A 25,721-nucleotide genomic window follows, 5' to 3' on the forward strand; every position below is an offset into this window, starting at 1 on the left:
CAATCAGCAGGCAGGAGCCACGCAGCAGCCCCCTTCTGTGCAGCCTTCGGCAGGTGCCTGGCTATGACAGGGCACAGACAGTCGTCTTCCTCTCATTTAGGACAGTGGTTTGCAGACCTTTTAAAAAACTAGAACTAAAAAAAAAAAAAAAAAAAAAAAAAAATTCAGAACACTTTTTTTAAAAATGAACTCTTAAGAGAAATCCCAGCCCCTGGAAGAAATCAAATCAGACTGAAGTCGAGTTGAGGGTCTAGTGCCTCAGCCTCCAGCCATTTCCCACACATACCCCATACATACACATACTCCCTGGCACTTCTTAGAACCCCAAGGAATTTGAAAATAACTGCCATAGGAAATAACCTTGAGGGTGAAAAGAGCTGAAGACTGGAATTCTTTTATAGGACCCCAGAGAGCATGAGACTCCGTGGTCTCTTAGCCCATGACAGAAAATTTAGTCTGGAGAGAAGAGATTATCTGGAAACAATACTATCCTTGCCCTGTTGCTGTCTCACACCTGGCTTTGCAGTGGGCTAGCTGTTTAATGTAAATACCTCTTTTGCACTGGCTGAGCCTATGTTCAGGCAAGAAGACATACAACCTACAGTCTCGTGTTTTGGCATATCCCTGTGTCTCTGCCTTCTTAGATCCTGGATAAGAGAAAGACTCGCTCACTGGAAAAGGTCAATTTGTGGTGGGTTTTCTGGAAAAGTAGAGCAGAGGCGGAGGAAAACTGCAGGTCTCTAGGCCCAATGATACCCACCCTGCAGTCGCAGCTTCTTGACGCTGGGACTGGTGGGGAGCTGGCTTTGCAGTGATGTTCTGTGTCTCTGCTTGTTTGGGGATGATGGATGCTGCATGGCGTTGGAGAGATGCTGTTGAGTGGAATGTACCAGTTCAGGGACTCCCATCAGATTCATTTCCCAGTGCAGTCCTCTTGACAAAGGATGATGGAAAAGAAATTGCCTTAAATAGCTGGAAGATTAATTTCTCTCAACAGTTCCCAGGCATCCAAGGGCCAGGGCTTTTTAAGTGATGTCTGACAATTTCTCCTCCTTCCACAGATAGCTTAGTAACACCAAAATCTGACTCCTCCAGGTAGGTGATGGGACTAATCTGATTAAATAGAGACCAAACACTCCCAGGGGCCCCAAGCTTTCTCTTGCTGGTAGGGGATGCTGTGGGGTTGAAGACAGGTGGGCCTCTGGCATCTCCACACCAGGCAAGGGAAGGCTACAGGGAGCAGCAGTGCCCCATGGGGTGAGTAGAATGTCCATGAGGGAAGGCAAAAAGGTAGGTGAGAACATGAGGAGGAGGGAGGAAGGACTTAGTTAAAGCAAATCAGGGACTGAAGCCTGATAGTTACTGAGTGTTGCCTCTTTAGGCAAAACCAGAAGGTCAATGTCTCTTGATATCCTCCTCAGCTAGCAAATGAGAAAACTGTCAAAGCCATTTGGGGAGTGGAAGGTTACATCCTTTGAGGGGAAATAAAACAACTGATTTATTCTGGTCCACGGGTTCTGTATGGTCTGTCAGGGGAGAGAGCAAGAGGTGGATGGAAAGGCAGTAAAGTAAAGAAAGGTGGAGGGAAACCAGGGGAGCGTTGGCTGGTTGGGTCAATGATGATTTTACATGAGCACATGTGATTTGGTGAGTACAGTTAAGTATTTCATTTTCCGTTTGTTTTGATTGTTCTGTTAAGAGCCCCTCCTACTAGGGCTCCAGCAGTAGATTAGGTGCTTTGAAACTGACCAGCAGCAGTAACCTCAAGACAGGATTAAGAGCATTATGATTTAAAACATACGTATACGGCAACCAAGCATCTCTGCTGTTTTTTTTGTTTGTTTTCCTGTTTGTTTTTTAAATTCTAGCTCCCCTTTAGGAAGCCAGAATCATACTGGGAAAGCTTTAATTATAACGGGCAAGAGGAGAGAGCAAACCCAGCAATCAGAACTGCCCTGATCAGCAGCTGCTCCCACCCGCTGCCTGACCCAGGCCGCCCTGCCCCCTTCAGCCTACTGTCCGCATGCATCCCTGCAGTGCACCCCAGGCCTGGCCTCAGAGCCAAGTTCTTGCTTCCCGGGGCTATGCCCCACTGAAGCATTTCAGTAACAATTATTTCTAAAATGTCCCATTCGCAGTTGTTAATGGGTCAGGCAGAAGAAATTCTACCCACATCAGCTTCTTGGGTTTATTTAACCCAACTCATTTCTCCCTAAAGCTTTGCCTCTGCATTAGGTGCCAGGCCTAACTTGATGCTTAACCCTTTATGACCCAGACTTAGCTGTCATCAGCCATGAATATCCAACCCAGTTTATTTGAAAGGAAATAAAGACACCTTGGGTTCAACCTCTTCTAATGCCCACCCCGCAACTCCCCTGCCACCTCCTCTCAGGCTGCGCCTTTTTTCCATTCTCCCTTTGCTTGATTTCATGTTTTCTCACTGCTCTCTCTTTATAAAAATTCCCTTTTCTTCCCTCCGCAGAATTTAAATAAAACCTAATCAATCAATAAACCAAGTGCTGCTTATGGACTTTAACGTAACAAGAAAAGGTTATCTCTAGCTGCAGGGTACCCAAAAAGCTGGTATTACAGAGGGAAACACAGATGGACTGTGAGAAAGTGAGCTAGAGAAGACAAGAGACAAATGAGAGACAGAAGCAGAAAAGCAACTCCTGGATAGCAAGAGTGAGACTGAGCTAAGAGGAGAGGGTGAGATGGACGGGGCAGAGAAGATGGGTGGAGACATTGATGGGCAGAGCTGGACTGTGAGGGGCGTGGGTCAGGGAGTGGGAAGGGGACTCCAAAGGACAGTGACAGAGAGAGTGGGCAGAGAAATAGGGAGGAAGGAAGCGGCTAGAAGCTAATGCGCAGTGAAACACGTCCCCCTGGAGACAGATCATTTCTCCAGCCATACATAATGCACACGTGCCCCTCTGCGTGCTGCCCCTGTACTGTCACAGTCAGTTACATTCTGCAAGACTCTCCCCATGTCCACCCTGCTTGTGCAAGGTTGGAAAGAAGGTTTGGGCTCTCTCAGAACCACCTTCTCAACCCAGCCGGGAAGACAGAAAAGTAGAAACCTCTTTCATAAGAGGAGCAGGGTAAGTGAGGCAGGATCACAGATTCAGTACCTTTTAATGTTTTATTTTTAGGTTCACAAAACAGACATTCCAAGCTTCCCTGTACATACAGAGTTTCACAATGCACAGGCCCTTTTCTCATGGCAGCTTATCTGGAGTAGTGATGTGCAGGGTTGTCTGTTTAGAGGGAATCCCCTGAGCACCAGGGTTCTGTGGGAGGGCTCATAGTCACTCTGTTTCTCTTGAGTCTTGAGGCTGCACTCACCGCTTAACCTATAGAAAAGAAAGCAGTGGAGCATTTTAAACCAGAACAACAGATTAAACATAGTCCTACCTCTCTAAGTACCCTCCAAAAGAGAAAATGCACATAAAGGTGAATCAGGCTTGAGTCAATAGAGCCCACGTGTGGTCCTTGACTGTATGCACTACATCCAAGAGCATCTATGTAGGGTCTCTGGTTGTTTCATGACATCTGTCTTCCTTTTCGGTTAAACACTCACTATACTATTCGTTTTGTTTATTTCCCCAAGGTCTAACGTGGTGCAGGCTACTCATTAGAGATAATGGAGTAAGTGTATTTTTAATGAATGAATGAAGGAAGGATTTCACTATGGTGTCTTTATGCCAGTGATTCTTACCCTTCTAAGCACTGTGACTCTCTATTACTGTTAAATTTCAAGATGCTGTTTTCTGCTCTTAGACATACTATGAAGCATTATATTAATATTTAAATTAAGACAAAGTAAGATTGCTTTCTTTCAGAATTTTTTAAAAATGTTATGCCACCCCCTCCTTATAAATGACTACAATGAAGTGTCATAAAAAGCAGTTTTGAGGGGGAGGATATAGCTCAGCAGCAGAGTGCACGCTTAGCATGCACAAGGTCCTGGACTCAATCCTCAATACCTCCGTCAATATAAATAAATAAACCGAATTACCTACCCCCCCCAATAGATGAAATAATTGGGGAAAAAAAAAACAAGACCCTAGACTGCTTAAAAAAAAAAAAAAAAAAAGGCAGTTTTGAGACACATTCCTGCCCATTCGCACTCTGCCTGGATCCTGCAGTCCTGTCATCTTCCTCTGCCAATGGCAGGATTCGTTTCACACAAAATACGGTCAGCTCCTGCAAAACCGAGCTCCAGCTATAGCTCTGTAGGTCATCTCCTTCAGCATATTTTGTTTAAATTTTGTTTTCTTTTCCGTCCATGGGCAGAGGCTTAGGGAAGACCCAAGCCTGGTTCCTGGATGTCAGGTACATGAGTGAGTTGCTCTTTACCAGGGAAGGACTAATTGACTGATTGTTGATGGTAAAAGGGAGTAACTTGTATCATCAACTCCACACCCAAAAATGAAGAGAAGCCACTTTTCTTTGGGCTTTGGTTTCCTTCAAAATCTAGAATTGTTGCCACTTGATTTTTTCTTCCACCTGTTTAAACAAAATGCCTTGACATCCTAGGTGGTGTTCATTAACATGCACTTTGGAATTCTCTGAAGCATTATAACAGAGTTCTAAAATAAATCAGAGAATCTCAGAGTCCATGAGACCATTTCCTTGTCTTGAGAAAGGGCTGAATCTAAGTATCTAAAGCAAAAAATTTTATCCATTTTTAAATTTTGAAATGCTTCAAAACTTCAGAAAATTTGAAATAGTACAATGAATATCCATATACCCTTCATATACGTTCACTAATTGTTATTTTGCCACATTTGCTTCATATCTATCTATCCATTTATTTATTAATAAATATTTTACTGAAAAAGAAAGTATTTTACTGAATCATTTGAAAGTTACAGAGATCATGACACTTCACCTCTAAATGTGTCTCCTTCTTAAGAACTAAGATACTCCCTTACAAAACCACAGTACCACTATCACACCAAGAAATTTAACATTACTATGGTCATATTATCTAATACCCTGTCTGTATTCAGATTCCCCGACTGGCCCAATAATGTCCATTATACTTTTTTTCCCCTGATCCAGGATTCAATCAAGGCTCACACATCACATTTAATTATCATGTCTTTTCAATTACCTTTAATTTAGAATAGGCCCTCATATGTGAATGTGTCTTTTATGACATTTATACTTTAAAGAGTACAGACCATCATTTGTCCTGTGCAATCTGGACTTGTCTGATGCTTTTCTCTTGATTAGATTCAGGTTAAACATTTTTAGCAAGAACATTGCCTGGGCGATGCTGTGCACGTCCCATTGCACTGCCCCTGGAGGCACATAAGGTCAGTTTGTTTCATTATCGGTGATGCTGAAGTTTGCTTGCTAGGTTTCTCCAGTATAAAGGTATATTTGCTCTTTGTAATTAATGAGTAATTAATTAACTCTAATGATAAGTAGAATGATTATTTGAGATCATGTGGATATCCTGTACTCCCACAATCTTGCACCCATTGGTTTTAGCATCCATTGATGATTCTTCCTGAATCAGTTTTGGCATTGGTGATTGCAAAGTTGGTTTTTCAAATTCTGTCATTCCGTTTTGTTTTTTTTTAACTTTCTGTTTTTGAAGTATAGTTGATTTACAATGTTGTATTCGTTTCTGGTGTACAGCATAGGGATTCAGTTATACATACATATATATTCTTTTTCATATTCTTTTTCATGACAGGTTACTACAAGCCATTGAATATAGTTCCCTGTGCTACACAGTAGTCAAATTCTGTCATTTCTTCTGCCCACATTAGCTGGCATCTATCTTTCTTCTCCTCTTTGTCCTCTTTCTTTGCATTTATCTATTTATAATTTTTTATTTTATTGCATTTTGATTTGTTGTATTTATTCTTTTTTACTGGTCTTTAAAGCTGTTTATACAATTTATTTTGCATGTAATAATTAGTCCAATTCATAACTTTTTTTATTTTAAAATCTAATCTGCCTTCACGCCTGCTACAACATAAAGCTTTTTCTTCACTCTTCCTTGAGTACTATTCCATGCTGCGTGCCTCTCTTCCTTCTATTTTCCTTTGCATTATCTTCTACCTTTCTGTAACCTCTTTCAAATCCCAACTCTCACAGGTACTTCCCTCTCCAGTGTCTCTGAGGACGCGTTCCCGACTGGCTCCAGATTTCCTTCCACTACTGTTCTCAAATGTTCTCGGGTGTAGTAATGAATGACTGTCAGGAACAGCTTCCCAGCCTCGCGCCAGGGGAAGTTAGATTTTACTGTATGGGGAGGCCCCTCTGGGATCTCACTAAACAGAAACAGCTTAAAATACTAAAGAGATCTGCTTGATTCAAAGCTAAATAAGTAGCTTTTCCTCAATCGACAAGTCATCTGTGAAATTTAACACCTGAAATCTCAAATGCTTTAGAATTTAAACATGTAATTTTATTTTAGATGGAAAAGGTACATTTTTTCGCTATTCTCATTACCTTATAGCACAAAAATGGTTTACTCAAATTTTCTACCAAATATTCCCTTGTGACCATTAGGGGAAAAAAAGAAACTTAAAAAGAAATGGCTTTTCCATCTTAACTCTGACCTTTGTAAAAATGGACTCACAATTAAAGATACATCCCAGGAGATGTTGTATGGGGGTTATGAGCAACCTATTGATGATCAGAGGGAAGACAGCTTGTCTTTCATGGACTCAGAACAAGAGAGCACAAGAGGATAACATAGGGAGGCAGAGTGGATTTTTTTTTTAATGCAGTATTTTATTTATTTTTTTAATAGAGGCACTGGGGATTGAACCCAGGACCTCATGCATGCTAAGCGTGCGCTCTACCACTGAGCTACACCCACAACGCAGAATAGATTTCACTTTAGGCAGAGAATCATGAATGGTCAAGGGTGCAGGTTCTGGAGTCAGGAGACCTGGATTCAAGTTCTGGCTCTACCATTTAATGAGCTCCATGACCTTGAGGTAAGCCACCTTCCCTAAGTCTCAGTTTTGTCATTAGTAAAAGAAGCAATATAATAGTATTTATCTCATGGACTTGATTAAATGAAAGAGACTGACTGGCATCAAGTAAACCTTCAGTAAATGTTGATTATAATAATCATCAACAATTCTGTTTTCCCTTCATTCTAACATTTCTGAAAATGATCACCTGTTCACTTGAGGGTAAGAGATGTCCTAGTATGTTCCTATCAAAAGTTAATGTTTTCCTAGTGACTTCCTGGCTGGCTTGTATTGTTTTCTTGGTTTTTTTTTGTTTTTAATTAATGGAAAACATGGGAAAGGAAACACAGAAAGTCTATAACCCTTAAGAATATCAACACTTTCACCTTATTTACATGTAACAAGCAAAGCTGTTGCCTGGGTTACCACCTAAGCCAGGGTGCTGCTAGGGCAAAAACAACAACTGGAGGCAATAAGCCTTTCTGCTGAGAACCAGATCCTACCAAGAGCATCCTGGACTTTGAGAACCAAAAGGTGAATGGAGGAGGCCTGAGTGACTGTGAAATGTGGGGTGCTGAAAAAGACAGCTGGCTTAGGGGTCCAGGTCAGCCACCTATTTATTGGCCGTGAGACCTTGTAGTAAGCTCTCTCTGATCTCTGTATCTTATAAAATGGGGATGCCAATAACTTGCCTAAGACTGATGCAGTCACATTATCCAATTTCATACATTTCATTTACCATATTCAGTTTTCCCCAGTTATCCTGGTAGTGTCCATTATAGTTTTTTTTCCCTGACCCATATTCAATCAAGGATCATATTTTGTATTTAGTGATTAAGTCTCTTTATTGTCTTCTCACCTTTGTGTGTGGCTTCATTACATTGGTATTTTAGAAGTGTTCAGGCCATTTGTCTTACAGAAGGCTGTGAGGATGAAATCAGATAACAATACGTTTTAAAGCTGTGCCACTGAGCCAGTGGGACATAGCGGTTACAAAGTTGGGTTATAGAGATAGATTTTCTGGGTTCAAGCTCCAGGTCTACCTCTTACTAGCTGTACAAGCTTAGTCAAATGACTATAACTCTCTGTGCGTTAGTCCCATCTGCAAAGTGAGGATAATGACAGTACCTATCCTCTACCGTGGAGATGAAATACGTAAATACATGTAAAGTGTTCCCAATAGCCCCTGCACAGTAAGTGCTCATGAACTGTTAGTTACTATAGAAGGCAAATTCTTCCTGTGGGATCTGAGTTTCAAAATCCGTGTCTTTGCTAGAAAAAAATTCACTCATTTAATTACAAATGATATTTTTCAGTGCTTACTAAATGTCTGTAATGCCAGCTGCAGCAGTAAGAATCCAAAAAATAGTTCCTGAGTGGAAAAAAGAAGTTTAAGATATGATGTCTGATCTCAAACAATTTACTAGTAGCGAATTACTAAAATATGTGGACCAATCAAGGTAGAGTTAAGCGCTGCTGAACTGAGTAAGCATGAAGTTCACTCTAATGGGAGAATAGAGTAGGAAGTGATATGTTTGACTGAAACAGCTGAAGAATGGATAAAAACTGACTAGTCAGAGAAGAGGAGACAGCGTTACTCCAGGTAGCTGAGACCACCTGAACAAAGGATTAATATGGGGGTGAAGAGGTGAGGGCAGTGGGAACTAAGTAGAAACAGGGGCCACGGACCAGATTACGGGTAGTTTAAAATCCAGGTATAAGCAACCAGGTCTTCATGCAGGAGGTAAAGGTGGACCATTTTTTGTTCTTGAGAATGTAGCGTTAGCCAAATAGAGGAAAAATCAGGGAGGAAGGTTGGGCAAAAAACCACCCCAAAAGTGTAACACTACTTTATCTTCCACCTGAAGGATATCACATACTTGTATGATGCTCATTTAAAGGTGGGAGTGTCAAGTAATAGACGTGACCCGGAAATATTCTACCTGGAGATCAGGAGTACAGTGCGTGGGATGTAAGTCCTTGATGCTTAATCCCAGTCTACAGTTTTACTGACTAGTTAACCAAGTTTAGCAAATTGTCAGAAGGCGTTCCTCACTGGACTGTCATTTGTGCTGGTAACTAGGGCCTGGTTTCACTGAGAAAAAAACATGGGAAATGGGGAGAGGCGGGTGAGAAAGTGAAAGGAAGGGGAGAGAGGTGGAGAAGGGCATAGGTGCCAGCGGGGCCGCCGAGGTCGGAGCTGGCCGGGGCCGGGGTCGGGGGTCGGGCGGCCCTTAGGGGCCCCCCAGGGGCCCGCGCCTCGGGCAGCGCGCGTGTGCTCGCGGGCGGGGCGCCCCGCGGCCGCAGGCGGCCAATCCGGGTGGGCGTCCGGGGAGGGGCGGGGCTTGCCGGCTCGGGTTCCGCGCGTCCTCCTTTTTGCACACACACGAATACAAAGAGCCATACGACCTTCGGGTATCCTTTTTCCATTTTTTTTCCTCCTTAATCTTGTGTGTGTTTTCAAATTTTTTTAAAAACAAAATAGAGATCTGTAGCAGTGCTGGGGTGAGGAAACTGTTGCTAAGGGGAATGTGCGCTTTCCCCCATTTCTTTTTCTGTCTCTCTTCCTCTTTCTTTTTCCTGGTCAAGGTTTTAAATATACCAAGAAGTTGAGAAGCAGGATGGCCGTGTACAACTGTTTCCAGCCAAATTTATAGAGATTTTTTTCTTTTTGCTATCACATTTTAAGAACTGGTAAATTTTTATGGTCGAGGGATTTTAAAAAAATTTAGCCTCTTGGGAAGTACAGATTTCTTTTTTTTTTTTTAAGCGGGCTGAAGGGATAATGTAAATTTCTGCCACAGGCAAAGTCGAAAGACGCTGGAGATTTGAGACTCTCTCATAAAGCTGTTTGCGTGCGTTTTACACACCCTCCCCAGAGCCAAAACCAAGTGGCTTGAATGTGGCAATTGTCCAAGGCCAATAGGTTAAAAATGTTTTGATATTATCATTGTGACACTCATTTCCCCGGGGAGGTGGGGGTGGTCAAAGCCCTTATTACAGTGTGTCTTACATTTTTGGTGAGGACATTATGTGTGTGTATGTATGTATGCGTGTGCGCGCGCGCGCGTGTGTTTCTTGAAGCATATAATTTCTTAAAGATTTATCTTGGGGTTTTGTGCTTTGTGTATATGTACAGTATGTGTATATGTGCCATATCAGACTTTGTTTTCAAAAGCGATTGCCTTTGGTTTTTATGTGTGCAAAATAGCCCCTAAGATGTGGTTTGGTTTTTTTTTTCTGTTGCATTCCCAAATGTGGTCCATACAGGATTTCATGTGCAGATTAAAACTTAGAAGAAATCCTATGCAAAAAAAATACTTAGGCACTTTGATTCTATGTACATTTACTGTATTTTTCTGCTCTTCTAAAGTATCAGATTAGTGAATAATTAAATAATTGCCAGGGAATATACAGTTCATTTGGCAAATGAGGGTAGGCAATTTATTGAGTCTGTGGTTTAAAGCCTTCTTTAGTGACTGTTTTGCCTAAGTGGTTTTGCTTTTTATTGTCTTATGTTCTTAAATGTACAGCTGTGTGTATTTTGGCCTTTATGTGTAGTTTGGTTGGTGTGTTCAGAAGGGAAGTTCTCTCTTGGCTTTTTGACAAAATGGTCGTTTATAGGTTGGGATTTGTTTGAAAAGCTCCACAGCTGGCAAAGTACCAGGAAAATAATCCAGTAAGGTCCAGTTCTCAAAAACTGTTCATGGTGGTGGTGATGGGGGTGCGAGAAGAGGAGGCAAAGGCAAAAAAGATGTAAGAGGGATAAGAAATGCGATTTGGTTATCATGTTGCATTTTTGGAATGAAAAACCTCCCCATGCTAAGAATCACAGAGAGAAGTGTATGAGCTCAGAGCTGTGCCTCCTGTTACAGGAGCTGTATTCTCATTTCATTTTGTTACAGAACCACTGTCTCCTATTAGGAGTCATTCAGAAAATATTTATATTCAAATCTGTATTCACAGATTGGAGTGAAAACATAGGAAGTATGTGGAGTGATGAGGGAGAAACTGGAATGTCACAAGTGAAGCAGCAACCAGGATTTTAAAAAAGATCTACTGTAGAGTTAAGTTTTCCTAACAACAAAACCTCTGTATGACGAATAATACACTTCCATTCCCCAGCTAGCGTCCTACTCAGTTTCAAGTAGTATTTAGGACACCTAACAACAGCGATAAAATTATTTGTACAGGCCTTGACATTTACTATAATGAAGGGTAGCCCTGTGTGGGCTCTCTGGATTTCTTACCCGTACTCAGTGCAGTTTTATTCCCTAACAATACAAATCAGAACAGTGCTTAATAAATACTGTATCATATGTGGATCATTCCACAAGTTTAGACCTGTGTATCTTTGAAATCTAGTTAGAGTCTCGTGACCTTTGTGATGGTGACAGTGCTGGGAATTTTTAATGGAGTTCCGCTCTTTCTAATTCTTTTCTGAATCACTGCAGGTCATCACATGCACTTTTTACCTTCTTGGAAAAGAGCTCTTCATAGAGCAGTACACAGCCCAAGCCCCTGTCTTCCTAGGCTGTTTGATTTTTACTAGGAATTTAGGTTCATAGCCAACGTCCTTGCTTTGAGTTTCTTTCTTTGTAAGAGAATTCCTCCCCCAAATACATCGTTGCCTTGGCCCTCCTACCAAAGCAAAGCAAAGCTAAACTCGGTTGATTTTGCTGGGGAATCCGCGGGACCCCTAGAGATGAAAACTTCTTTGAACTAAGGGCAACTGTTACCTTGCTAGTGGTATCTGAAAGATTTGTAACTAAGGCCAGCAGAAACCAAAAGCCACCAAATGTATGAGATCGATTTGGGGCCACTATACCTATAACCCAGTACATGCAGCTTTGTGAGCAACAAAGAACTAAAGCGAGTAAACAAAACAGAAAAAAAAGCTAGCTAAAGATGGCGACTGGCGGCCTTGAAAAAGCCTGGCAGTCGTGTCCCTCCCTGAAGAGGCCCCTCCCTTCCCTGGCTTGTTGAGTGATTGTGGATTGTGGCCAATGACGTCCCTGGCCCTACTCCGCCCCATCGCCCAACCGCCAATCACTGGGAGGGAGGGGACTGGTGGGGCGGGGCCTCCCCGCGTGCGCGCGCTGGCGGGGTACACGGGCGGGCACCGCCGTTTCTCTCAGTTGCCTGCGCACCCGCTTCGGCGCTGGGGAGTCAGCTGGAGTGGCGCGCGGGCACACGCGGTGGGACACCGTATGGCGGCCAAAGCGGGACCGCCGCGGGGACTCACCCCACTATCCTCAGCCCAAGTCCTCAGAGTTTTCTTGGCCACGTAGTCTTCCCGCGGTGACCCAGCGAGATCCCCGGCGCGCCTTAGGCGGGTCGGCTGTTCGCCGCACTCTGCGGAGACCCCTTCCCCGGGACCCCCCCAGGGCACCGTCTACCGGGAGGCTCAGCGGCGGGTCGTCCTGTCCCCCCTGGCGTCGCTGCGGTCGCCCTGCCTGTAGCTGAAACACACTGTCTCCTCGGAAATGGTTCTTCTCTCCCTGGTGCCCACCTTGTCATCTCTGACTAATGTTTAATCAGCTAACATTTACCGAAGGCTCGCTGCGCACATGATACAGCTTTAGGAGCTAGTTTTTCATTTTTCAGTTTCTCCAGAAACGCAGGAAGAGTCCTTTACGTCAGGTACATGTATAATGAAAACCTTAAACCTTTAAATAAAAAACAGGATGCTGCACTGATTTGAAAATTCGCGTACTTCTATACAAATACACTTGGAATTTTCGGATTACATGGAATCCTTTTCTTAGGACCTTGTTCTGCCGTCAGGGTCTGCATCTCTTTTTTTTACCCCTAAAAACCCTGAGATCCCTAAGGTCTTAGATTTTCTTTGTAGATCCTTAGATGGGTCAGTCTTTGAAAATGTTAAATAGTTCATACTGTTTTATAGTATTTGCTTGCTGCTCATGTGTGATAAGGAGCTCATTTCTGATAGAAATAGGTTTTTGAGAGGACCTTCTAGCAGGTGAGCCATTTTGCACCTTCAAGTGGAGACACAGGGCTGACCAGCACAGCACGAGCTTTAAGTGGCCATTTTCCTTTTTTACTTCTTAAAATGAAGAGTATGGTATGAATTGCTCTGCTTTCAGTAATCACATTTAAAGAAGTCCATTGCTCGCATGACCCTGAATGAGTCAAGTGCCTATTATAAAAACATATATCATCTGAGTGATACTGTATCCTACACATCTATTAAATAGTGAGGAAACTTTTATTTTTCATAGTTTGGAGGTGAACTCAGTCATGCAGAAAATTCAAACTCAGAATGGGTTGGAAGCAAGCAAGGGAGCTGCCAAGAGTGTGATATATTTAGTTCTAACAAAAATACATGTGACTTGGGAGGAAAGGGATAGTTAAGATTATGGACAGTCTTACCCTGAACTGTCTGTCTAAAGAAGATGAGTTTTCTGTCTTCTTTATCTAAATATTTATGATGAAAATATCAAAATTATTGAAAAGTACATCTTCTAGGCTCCTTTCACACATATTAAAATTAGACCAATACTGAATGAACCCCAAACGCATAGATTTTACGCAAACTTAAGTTTGACAGCTGCTGTCATTTTTTTGTTGGCATCTCATCATAAGACTGAAGATCTTTTTCTAACACTCAATTCTAAAGGTTGATAGCATTTTGCAGGAGGCATATATGTTATTCTATGGTGGTCAGTCTTAGTTTATTCTTCTTTTTTCTTTCTTGAACAAAAAATGCGAACTCTTGGTTTTAAAATCAATCAGCAATCTGAAATTGCAAAAGTTGACAGTATGAATGTTTAATAATAATGGTCTAGACACTGGCTGGATAATTAACTACAGTTAACCATTGCCTTGCCAACATTCCATGGATTGCCTCATGGATATTAAATTAAACAGTTATATACATTTTGAGGGGTAAAAAAGATACCAGAATAAAGTTTAGTTATGTTAATAATGTTGGCAGGTTTAAACAGGCTCTAGAACCTTAACGAATGATGGAAAAAAGGAAGAATAATTAATTATGCTAGGTCTGGAGTGGTAGAAAAGAAGAATTTAACCGATTATAACAACAAATAATGCAGCGCCATCTATAATAAAGGTCTGTTATCAATTTGACTTATTCGTACTGAAGAAAATCTGTCTCTAAAGTAAAAAGAGTGTCTCAAGAGCGTACATCTTTGTCTTCCACTGTCCAGGTCAATGAATCTTTGCCCCTGCATTCATCTTTTTCTTCTCTGCAGTCTTAGGGAAGAGCTCGCTTTCCTTCCTTCTCACATTGGGAGGATTCTTGCTGGAAGAAAACTTAAATCCTCCTCTAATATGTTCATCCTTTACTTTTTCACTGGCCTTTTTCCTTTCTGCTTTTAAAATATACCAAAGCTCTAGAACCCTTTCCAACTTCCTATTTCCTCCCTTTCATAATTAAATTCTAGAAAACTTGATTTCGTGTATTGCTTCCATTTTCTCTCCATCATTTCCTCTTTCATTTACTGCATGGTATTTCTTTCACTACCAACCCCCCCCCCCCCAAAACCTGTCTGGTCATTGCCAGTGACCATCACAGATGAATAAAACGTATTTCCTTAATTTTCATCTTTTTTAACCATTCTGCTGTACTTGTCACAGTTGATTAGATCCACTTTCTGGACCTTCTTTTTGGCTTTCGTAACACTGTTTTTCTCCCACCTCACTGACCATTCTTCTCTTTTAATGAAGCCTCTTCTATGAATTGGCTTGAAGTGCTGTCCTTGGCCTTTGTCAAGGACTTTGTACTTCCTTCTTGGAGAGCTCACTCACTCTCAGAGGTTCAACTATAACCTCCTGCTAAAGTTTCCAAATCTGCATTCCAGCGCTGACCTTCCTCTTGTTTTTGTTTTTCAGTCCTAGTCAGTTACTTTCAGAACATTCCATTTAAAGATGCTGCCATCAGTTTGAAGCTTAACATGTTACATAAATACACATCGTCTCAAACTCTCAAACACGCTGGTGCCTCCTCTTGGCCTCCTCATTTCTATCATTCTGTCAGTGGTACCATCTTCTTACCCTCAGGTTTGTACTCTTCAGGTTGTCTTTAACCAATATCTCTAGCCCCCATATTTAGTAAGAATTATTATCAGTCCTTCCTCCAGGATGTTGAACCTTCATATCCACAACACTCATTCTCATCAGCTCTCTCCAGGATGAAAGTCTCCTAATCTCTAACTTTTCCCGCTTTAGGTATCTAAGACAGGGGTCTGCAAACTATAGCCCATAGGCTAAGTCTGGCCTGGCACCTGTTTTTATATGGCCCATGAGCTAAGAATGGCTTTTATATTTTTTAGTGTAACTATTAAATGTAATATTTTGTGACATTTCTGTGTCCATAAATAAAGTTTTATTGGAACACAGCCACACTCATTTGTCTACATATTGTCCATGGCTGCTTTAGAGTTGAGTAGCTATGTCGGAAACCACATGGCCTGCAAAGCCTAAATTATTTACCATCCAGTCCTTTGCAGAGAAAGGTTTGCTGACCCCTGCTCTAAGAGTTTCCTTAACGTGGTTTTCAAAGTCCTCTGTCAGCCTTCCGTGCCTTTTATAGCAGCCCTTTTGCTCTGACCTCTCACATGAACCCTGTTAATGCCTATAATGTTTGCTTCTTCGCTCATTTGTCATGACTTCTTAACACCCAAGCAGTTCATCCTATACCTTGCTCAAGGCTCAACTGGAGGCTTTTCTTTGATGAGACCCCCTCTCCCGTGATTTCCTTCTCTTGATCGTTCCATCATTTTGAACTGACTCCTCAAGATTTTTTTAGTCTGTACCATATTTTTCGGCACTTGTGTATGTTTTGCTTTGTTCTTTAGACATTCCATTCTCACACGCACTGTAAGCTCCTTGCGTGCAGGGACTCTGTCTTCCTTTCGCTCAGGTACTTAGAGGTGGCAATCCATTTCGGTGACTCATCCTTTAGCATAGCCTTGCATATAGAGAATTTTTAGAAATACTTTTTTTTTTTAATGTGCTCATCTTCTCTAACGGGGACATACGTAGCTAATGAAATGAGTGTTTTGTTTTTAATCACTTCTCTAGCATTTAAATTAGTATCTGGTTAGTAAATATTATCATGTGCCATGTTCCTTTAATACCTGCTGACCCCAGTTTCCTTGGCCTTTTATTTCAGTGTCTTTTAAAAAAAAATAAATTATTTATTTATTTTATTTATTTTTTGGGGGGGAGGTAATTAGGTTTACTTATTTATTTATTGGAGGAGGTACTGGAGATTGAAACCAGGACCTCGTGCATGCCAAGCCTGTACTCTACCACTTGAGCTATGCCCTACCCCTTTTTCAGGGTCTTAGTGCTTCTGTGGGAGACTATAGCAGGAGCCAGAGGAACTAAGTCAGCAATAATGTCCATAGAAACCAAAAAAAGAGTTATGAGTGCCCATTGTGCTACAATGCACTCTACCGGATTTTTACAGGCAAATTAGTTCAAGAAAACACTTAATTTGTTGCCCTGAATGTGACATTCTAAAATGGACATAGTTAGGGGGAAGGGCATTGCTCAGTGACAGAGTGTGTGCTTAGCATGCACGAGGTCCTGGGTTCAGGCCCCAGTGCCTCCATTAAAAAATAAAAATAAAAACAAACAAACAAACAAACAAACCTAATCCCCCCAAAATAAAAATAAATTAAATAAAATAGATATAGTTAGATAATACACAAAGTCAAAAAGCAGAAAGAAATTGAGGAACAAAATTAGAGAGTGTGTAGTATCATGATACTTTATGTGAACACAAATGTGAAAATATATTTAGCATTAAAAATGAGCAGAATTGAATATTATCCTTAGTCTAAAGCCAGGTCATGATAGTAAGTAACTTACAAATACTCTGTTTTCTCAATTACCTTCTAACTTTCATCATAGAAGGTTTTGTACCTATAAATCTTGATAGACTTGAATTGTTTCTTAGAACCTTGATACTACATTTAGGGGGAAAATTCTCCAAATTCTGTTTCAAGCCATTGCTTTTTTTTTTTCAAGATTAGGAAATCAGGAGGGTGTCCAGGATGGGAACAGAAAAGATTTCAGGAATAATCATAGTGTCATCCAGCTGCTACATGTGGACACTGACCGTGTGCCGGCCCTCTGTAGGTGCCTTACATATATTATGTATCATCTTCACAAAAACACTCAAAGCAGGCAGAGATGAGAACAATGGGGCTCAGCAAAGGGAGTTATTTCCCCAAGTTTGAACAGCTCCTAAGTGGTGCAGCAGGATAACTCCATTTTTTCTTTTTACTCCCAGTTCAGGGCTGTTTTAGAAAGATGACCTAGGAAAGACCATTTAAGGGGGAGGGGAGGGCTCGAGGCAGGCACAACACTGGCAGGGGTAAAGGCCTCCTTCAAGAAAGAGTAACTATTGGGGGCAAGAGTGTAGCGGTCAGCAGTTAGATCCCAGAAGGTGTACCCACCCAGGGTCCCAAACTGATGTATCTTAATTTCTTTAAAACGTATTTTTTATTGAGGTATATTTGACGTACAGTATTACATGTTACAAGTGCAATATAGTGATTCACAATTTTTAAAGGTTATACTCCATTTATAGTTATTATAAAATATTGAGTACATCCCCTGTATTGTACAATATATATCCTTGTAGCTTATTTCATACATTATTTATTTACTTAAATACCTTTTTTAAACTAAAGTATAGTCCATGTACAATATTATATAACTTACAGGTTTAATTTCTTATTTGACAAATCCTGAACTCAACTGGCAAGCATTTGTATATTATCATCTACATAACTTTCTTTTTCTCACAACATTCATGTTTTAGATTAAACTCTTTGCATGCTGTTGGTTAAAAAAAAAAAAAAAAAGATTAAAAACTCCACAGGAGCATGTAGGCCCTTTTTTAGGAAAGAAAAGGACATATAAATGATTCATCTGTAAACTGACCTGGGACTCGCTTTGTGCTTTCCTTTAACCTTTAGTTTTAATTTGGCTTTAACCTTTAGTTTTTTAGGTTTAGCTGTGCCTTCCAGTGATGCTAATGACAGAGAAGCAGTAAAAGGATTTCAGTCAAGTTCTTACAAGAAGTGAATATCTAGCATAGGAAAGCATTTCTCAATATAAAGGGTAGAAAGAGCAAATTAAAGACTATTCTTTAATAACCAAATGTAATTAAAATGCATTGTCAGATTTACAGTTTAGTACCTCAGAGGCATTGATATTGCCTATTTCTGAAATGAGATTGCTGATTGGAAAAAAAAAATTTTTGATATTTTTCCTAAAAATAAAAATTTCCTAACCTCCTCCTCCTTTTTAATTGTGATGTTATGATATAATTTACAAGGTAAGATAGAAATGTATCTCTTGAGGAATTTGTAAACATACTTAAGATTCTGTCACTTAGGGAGGTTCAGGCAGAAAGATTCTTTTTTCTGTCATCAAGTGTCATTTAGAAAATGACAATACGAAGTTCCTTGGAGTGTTTGCAGTGGTACAAACCAACTCTCCCACAATTTTTTTTTTTTTTTCTTTTTCTTCTGGAGTAGTTCAGTTACTTAACTACAGTGACTCAAACGAGAGGCAGTTAAGTTTATCATGGATATTCTGGTGTCTCCTTTGGGGGCCTGGTGGTGTGGCAGAGTGGCAGCATGGAGCTACTTAAATACTCCTGCTCAGCTCTGCCTCTCCCTTAAGCAGCATGAGAAGTGGAGATGAGGGGGCCCAGAGGTGATTTCTCTGGGCTACCAGCTGGAGAATTCAGAACAGCTAGTTTCCTCTGCAAAGGCTGGAGGCCCAGGTGTACCACTACGAGAGTAGGGAGCTCTGCAGCCCTGGTCACCACAGCTCCACTCTCCCATCCAGCTTTTCCTTTTATTTCCCTGCACATCCCCCACTCCCCAAGCATTACTGATATCGTAGAGTGAGGTTGGCAATGTGGTGGGGGGCTGCATTGATTGACCTTTTCCTTGTTTAAGAGTTTTCCTCTGAATGCATCTGTGTGAAAATTATAGAGAGAGTAGAATCATGATTCTTTATGGCAACAAAACGTGGTATCAGTTCAAAAAAAATAAACACTAGATTGAAAGTAGCAATAACTGGATTCTGCTGTCTTCCTCTGACCTTGAAAAAGATATATAACTTCTCGGCATGTCTCTTCTCTGCACCTGGGTTAATATGAGTTTCCTAGAGCTGTTGTGTGGAATGAGATTAACCTAGTGAAGTGTTCTGAACTCCTTAAGGAATGATGTCAAAGCAGTAAAATGCAATAGTGTTATTACAGCCAGGACAAAGAGGAGACCACAGATCTACATTTTCTTCCTTAATCTTCTCATCTTTCCAGATGCCCATGGGCCCTTTTGTGTCCCCTCTCTGTTCCTGAGCTTGGAGTGGTAGGGGATTCCATGTTTGAGGGCAGGAAGAATGCCTTCCACCCTCTGAAACTGTGTTCCCCGGGAAGACCTTTGTAGGCCCCACCCTTTGGGGAAGGGGTGAGCGCGACCCCACAGGTGCTGAGCGAGGGGAGCACAGGATCTGCGCGGAGAAGGCCCCTCTCCTCTGCAGGCCCAGGGGAGGCCGCCATGGACTGCGTGCTCCGTCACAGAACCCACCGCCAGGTGCCCAGGCTCCTCTGACCACGCTCCATGAGGACGGAAGGTGAATCTCAAGAGGCCAGCACTTCCTGCAGTCCAGACGACTGGGGACACTTTGGGAGCAGCCCAGGAGCTTGAGCGCGGTGGTTCGCGCCTCCGCCACCATGTCCTTCAGCGCCACCATCCTCTTCTCCCCTCCCAGTGGCAGCGAGGCCAGGTGCTGCTGCTGTGCCTGTAAGGGCGAGACTAGTGGGGGCAGCACAGGCTCTCAGGGCGGGAACCCTCCTCCTGCCAGCACCCCGATCACGGTGACTGGACACGGCCTGGCCGTCCAGAGCTCAGAGCAGCTCCTGCATATCATCTACCAGCGGGTGGATAAGGCAGTGGGTCTGGCTGAGGCTGCGCTGGGTCTCGCCCGGGCCAACAACGAGCTGTTAAAACGTCTCCAGGAGGAAGTGGGTGAACTGAGGCAAGGGAAAGTGTCAGCGCCAGACGAAGATGGGGAGAGCCGGGCCCACGGTTCCTCGCCCGAGGAGCCCGGGACTCTCAAGGAGAGCCCCGGGGAGGCCTGCAGGGCCGTGGCGGCCGTGGAGGAGGAGTGTGACAGCGTGGGCAGCGGCGTGCAGGTGGTGATCGAGGAGCTGCGGCAGCTGGGAGCAGCCTCGGCTGGGGGGCCCGGGCCCTTGGGCTTCCCTGCCGCTCAGAGAGACGTGCGGCTCCCGGGATGCGCCCTGGCCGCCGGCGAGGGGCCCGCGATGCTCAACCCTGTGAGTACGCGCAGGACACAGTGGGGCTGCCCCCTAGTGCTTTTCCTGGCCTCTCTCCTCTCTCTTCTTTCCATCCTCACACCTTTCTTTCGGTTGAATCCGTGATAAAACAGAGCGGTACCACGTTTCCTCTGCCTTCAGGGAGCGTCAGCACTCCTGTTTTCTTCGGCACCCTCGCCTCTTTCGCAGAAGGTCGTTGCTGGCGTGAGTGGTGGCGGGGCTGCCCTGCGCTCCCTCTCTGTCTCTCTGCGTGGTACCTTCTCCACAGCTGCCTCGGCTGCTCCACGGGCTCTGCCTCTCCTGGCGAGGATGCCTGCCGTGCACAGACGGCTCATTCATATTTTATCGCGGGCCCTCTGTTTGCCAAGAGGAATTCAGGATTACGAGAGAGATGGAGATGTGGAGGAGAGAGAGGCAGAGGCGGGGTGGGGTGGGGGATTGAGAGGAAGAGGATAAAGATAATAGCCGACAGGTGTAGGGAGGGAAGGAGGTAGGTGGAACGAAGGGCTGAGGAAGGAGAGAAAGTGGGGGAAAAGAGCAGAGAAGAAAGGTGAACCTAAATGGAAAGAGAATTTGATGCAAGTGAGACTATGAGGTAAGGTGGGAGAGGTGGAGGCGAGGAAACAAAACGAGGAAAGGAAATGGACAGTGGAGAGTTAACAGTAAGAGGATAACGACATGCAGGGAGAAAGAGGGAAGGAAATGGGCCTATTTTGTGAGCAAAGAAAGACCTAGAAGTGCACTTGGCTATTTCAGCTTCTTTACTGCTCAGGGCCATATGAGCAGGAGAATCCTGGCTGAGCAGAGTAAAAGCTGCCGAATGTCACACATGGAAGTATGAAAAGGAGATGGAGCAACCCTGGAGATCACAGGGATGGGAGACGAACAGATGTGCTGCCACTTGAGAGACAGTGGGAGGCCTGTCAGCTCCCCTCCCCCGCGTCCTCCCTCTGCCCGCTCCCCCCCACCCCACGGCAAGTCCCAGACACCTAGCAAAGAGTAGAGCAGCGGAACACACGGGGTGGACGGGAGGGATGCGACTCCCACCCATTTGCTGGATCTGAGGAAGGAATGTCCCGCTGCAGGGTCACCCAGCTGTTGATCACTGCTGCTGGAAGGCCTAGCCACCTCCGTGGGTGATGGCCCCTGAGGCTCGCCCCAGTCTGTGCCCTGCTGGGACTCCCTGTGGTTTGGGGCTGCAGGAGGAGGAGCTGGGAAGGTGGGAGGAGGCAGGGAGGTACCAGGCCAGGCAATGCCCTGAGTTGTGGTTCTTTCAGGCAGGGAAGGCTTCCAAGCCGACAGGATGGAATTAGATTTCACAGCACAGAAAGCAGCTCGCAGGTCTATAAATCTCAGCCTCCTCCCCCGCTTCTTTCTGTGTTTTTTCCCCCACTTTCACTGTTTTGTTTTCTTGGCTGCAGAAATCTCCCCTCCTTTCTTCCTCCCTCTCTCCCATCCTCCCTCCTTCCTTTCCCTGTCCTGTATGTCCTTGAGTGAGGGCATAGGCCGGCAAGCAGATGTCAGGGCAGTGACAGTCAGATGTGGCCAGGGCAGGGTCAAGATGAGGGCACACACTGGCCCTGCAAAGGGAAAAAGGGCTAGGCGCAGGCAGTGGCAACCTCTAGAGATTTCTGGCTTTATATCTGCCTCCTTGGCTCCCATTTTTGTCCTATTTCTCCTCTTTATTGCTGTCATCATTTGATTTTCTTGTTCCTTCTCTTGGTTGGTTTTCCTTTCTTGTCATCACTTCCTCCCCTGATCTCTTTCAGATAAAACCCTTACCTAGCTACATTTCTGATACTCAAGAGCAAATTGTAAATGACTGCTCACAAATGGAGCATCAGAAACATGCCCTGTCCTTGTAGTCAGTCCTATGGTAATGACCGGACATAAGAGGCTGGGTACCCATAAAAAAATCTTTGCCCCATGCTGCCATCAGACAGAGCCCCACAGAAACAAGCCATTGACCACTAAAGACTGTGCTGGATTTCCCCCAGCTTCCCACTCCCTGCTCACTATACTTAGCCAAAGAATGATGGTTGACCAGGTTCCCCTGAGCCTGGCTGGCTGGCTAACAGGCTGTTCTTTTTTGTGTTCCTAGCTGGTGGATGATTACGTGGCCTCTGAGGGTGCAGTACAGCGGGTGCTGGTCCCTGCTTATGCCAAGCAGCTTTCGCCAGCCACACAACTGGCTATCCAGCGGGCAACCTCAGAGACAGGGCTGGAAAATGGAACCAAATTGCCACCACCCCGCCCAGAGGACGTGCTCAGTGCTGCTGCTGCACTGGAAGGTGCCTTGGAAGAGCCAGGCCCTGGGGGCGCTGGGGAGCTGAGACAGTCTCTCGGGTTTACTGCTTCCCCATGCAGGACCAGAGGGAGTGGGCAGAAGAACTCCAGGCGCAAGCGGGATCTGGTCCTCTCTGTGAGTGAGCTCAATTTCTATACATTTCTCTTCAGTCTGGAGAGAGAAGTGAAGAGTGGCGTGTGGGTTGATTTTATAACTCCTATATTGGATGAATGGTACCCTGAATCCTGCTGGAGCTAGAGGGGCAAGAAGGAGACAGGCTGATCTGTAGCCCCGGGGACAGGCAGTCCCCGGCTCTCAGTGGATATAGATCGATATCTTCCATTTGAAGATAAGGGAATTATATCACATCTCCCAGTGATCTCATAATCCTGATGGGAGGATCTTTAAGGGATTGAGCAGACTGCGGCAGGTAGCACTGGAAACTGCCTGCCAATTATCAGTGTTTAGGGTAAGCGGCAAGGGGTCCCTTGGGCAGAAAGGCCAAGGTGTCCTGAGGTGGTCCCACATCCCAAAGATACAGAAGGCCACTAGACACTCAGCTCAGGTATAAAGGTTTGGAAATTCTAGAGATTCTAAGAGCTCTTGGCAGGGAAGATACTGGCCTGAACTAGTTCTACCTGAAGTCTTGGAGTGGCTTAGAGCCCTGGGAACATCACTAAACATCCTACAGTGTACAGGATGCCACCCCCTACCGTTATCCAGCCTAAAATGTCAATAGTACCGAGATTGAGAAACCCTGTTCTAGGGTGACCACAGACCTTGGGATCAGCTCTGTCCCCTAAAACATCTCTCTCATAACCATGGGGATGCTCTTTAGCTATACAATGTTCATGTTGACTGTAATGGATTTCCATTCTCTGGATAATGGCTGAGGTAACTTGAGAGTTCTGATTAACAGTGGAGGTCACCACCAATATTCAGCAAAGTCTCATCATAGAATATAGCTCATTTCTTCTTGTTACAGTCTTAGTAAAGATTGAAAATGGCTGATTATCATTTATACTTTCTTTATTTATATTACTCTATCTTCCTTTTTCTAAGAGGTCCTATTTTTACTCTCCCTTTTGCTTGATTTGTTTTTACATTCAGGGGTTCTTCCCCCCCCCCTTGGGAAGTAAGACACCATTCATAATCAGTATCAACTGGTTTCTAACTTTCATTTCAAATTTTGGTAATGTTCAGGGACATGTCACTTATGAAGAACGGAGAATATGGGGAAGGGCATAGCTCAAGTGGTGGAGCACACGCTCAGCATGCACAAGGTCCTGGGTTCAATCCCCAGTAGCTCCATTTAAAAAAAAAAAAAAACAGGGAATAGATTTAGTTTCTCTGTCATGGATTTCTAGCCCAAGAGGGCACTCTTATTGCCAGTGATAGAAATGGAAGCTTATACTTGGAAATACATTTCAAGGGATTTCCCAAAACCTCATAGTTTTTAAATCATGAATAAATGTGTAACAACTATAATCTGCATAAAATCAGGGCAGATCATTTTTGTTTGATCACTTCCATTCCTCTCTTGCCTACTGCCTCCAGCAAGAGGTCTAGTGATGGGGCCTGGCTTCTTCCTGCCCTTTGAAGAGCTCGGTGGAACCAGGGACCTTCTGGGAGGACAGCATGCTCAATTATCATGCTCTCTGTTACAGTACTGGCCAGGGGTCTAGAGGACCAGTCAGGGAATCTTGCTGCCCATCACAGAGAAACATAGAAAAGGTTCTTGTGTTAGTCTGTGGGTTTAGCGGGAGAGGGATGGTTGCAGGTTTTCATTGTTCCAAACTTTTGCTCTGGGAAGGAATCAGAGAGGCATCTCTCCAGTCTGCTGAAGCTGCTGTGGGTTGCAGCTAGGGATCCAAAAGGACCAAATCAGAATCTTAATTCCTTGGACTGCTGCAGATCCCAGCCACCCATTGGGGAAATTATGTATTTTTAGCTCACTCGGGAAGTAGGTGAGCCAGCAGCCTTTATACTCTTAACACTTATTATTGTCTATTTTTCCTTTCCACTTCAAGCCTGGTTTGATTTTCATCAGCTGATCTCTTCCAAGCCACTTGAATTGGAAGCTATGCAACTCCCCTGCTTTTTCTTTTCTTTCTTTCTTTCTTTTTTTCCCCAACTCTTTCAAATTCTTTCTGAAGCAGTCACCCATCCTCTTGTGATTCCTTAAGTTTGGACTTCTAAGAGGTGAAATAATTATATCAAATATGAAGCTAGTACAAGTCTTTTTTATGGAGTGGAGACCCTAGCCATAAAGAATTAACAGTGATTTCCTAAGTCGATATGGTCAGTCAGCCATAGGGATAGGCATTTCTGAATATGAAGCTGAAGTCCTGAGATCAGGATATGAGTCCACCAATTTGGGATTGGGTCATTTCCACTGACTGAAGGACCTTGGGGTCAAGATGTAATCAGAAACAACAAAACTAAATTTAATAGGAAGAAACATAAAATCCAAAATCCCACATTAAAGTTAAAAAAGAGAGAGAGAGAAAGAAAAAAAGAGAAAGAAAAGAAGTTGCAGCATGGTGGAGATAGTAATCCATGTGAAAAATGGACTTGAGCTGACTACAAGCTCACTATGAATGAACCCTGTGGTGCTGTGAGTAGGGATGCGAGTGCTAAGAAAGGTAACAGCCTCTTGGGTTTCATTCCTAGAAGTGTAGCGTTCCACTCAGGGAAGTAATGCTCCCTTTGGCCAGACCTCAACGGATGAGTTAGATTTGGTTCCTGGTGCCATGTTGTAAGAGGAACACTTGGCAAACCCGAGAGCCTCACAGTCTCATGAGGAGTCCGTCTAGAAACTATGTCAAGAGGCATGGCTGAAGGGCTAGGGGTGTTTAGCGCAGATAAGAGAAGACTTGGGGAGCACGTGAAGGCTGTCTTCAGATATTTCAGGTATCGCTATGGCAAAACTGGGATCAGATTTCGAAGAATCTAAGGCAGAACTTTTTAACAATTAGAGATGTTCAACAGTAGAATGAGCTGAGTCAAAAATGAGCGAGAACCCATCATGAAAGGTGTACCAGCAAAGCTGAAAGACAGCCGGCTTCATGATGTGAAAGGGAGGTCGGGTGACAGAGTCTCCAAAGTCCCTTCCATTTCACATTTCTTTTATTTC

The 25,721-nt window shown here is 43.6% G+C and overlaps 1 protein-coding gene and 1 long non-coding RNA gene across 2 annotated transcripts in view; one reads left to right on the forward strand and one right to left on the reverse strand.

Annotated features, from left to right (window-relative positions):
- On the reverse strand, positions 1-13,133 carry LOC141577928 (uncharacterized). The gene is made up of 4 exons (XR_012507578.1): positions 12,193-13,133; positions 3,132-3,353; positions 761-933; positions 1-134 (listed from the first exon to the last, which is right to left on the reverse strand). It is a non-coding gene; the product is annotated as an uncharacterized LOC141577928 (long non-coding RNA).
- Positions 9,211-25,721, forward strand: part of C6H14orf93 (chromosome 6 C14orf93 homolog) — a 19,258-nt gene continuing 2,747 nt past the window's right edge. The window contains exons 1-3 of the mRNA XM_010954716.3: positions 9,211-9,362; positions 19,282-20,298; positions 22,400-22,720. Coding sequence (XP_010953018.1) covers positions 19,696-20,298; positions 22,400-22,720 — 924 coding nt within the window. The 5' untranslated portion in view covers positions 9,211-9,362; positions 19,282-19,695. The remainder of the gene's footprint in view (positions 9,363-19,281; positions 20,299-22,399; positions 22,721-25,721) is intronic.

The sequence above is a fragment of the Camelus bactrianus genome, chromosome 6 (genome assembly GCF_048773025.1).
Source record: "Camelus bactrianus isolate YW-2024 breed Bactrian camel chromosome 6, ASM4877302v1, whole genome shotgun sequence".
In the NCBI taxonomy this organism is placed as follows: domain Eukaryota; kingdom Metazoa; phylum Chordata; class Mammalia; order Artiodactyla; family Camelidae; genus Camelus; species Camelus bactrianus.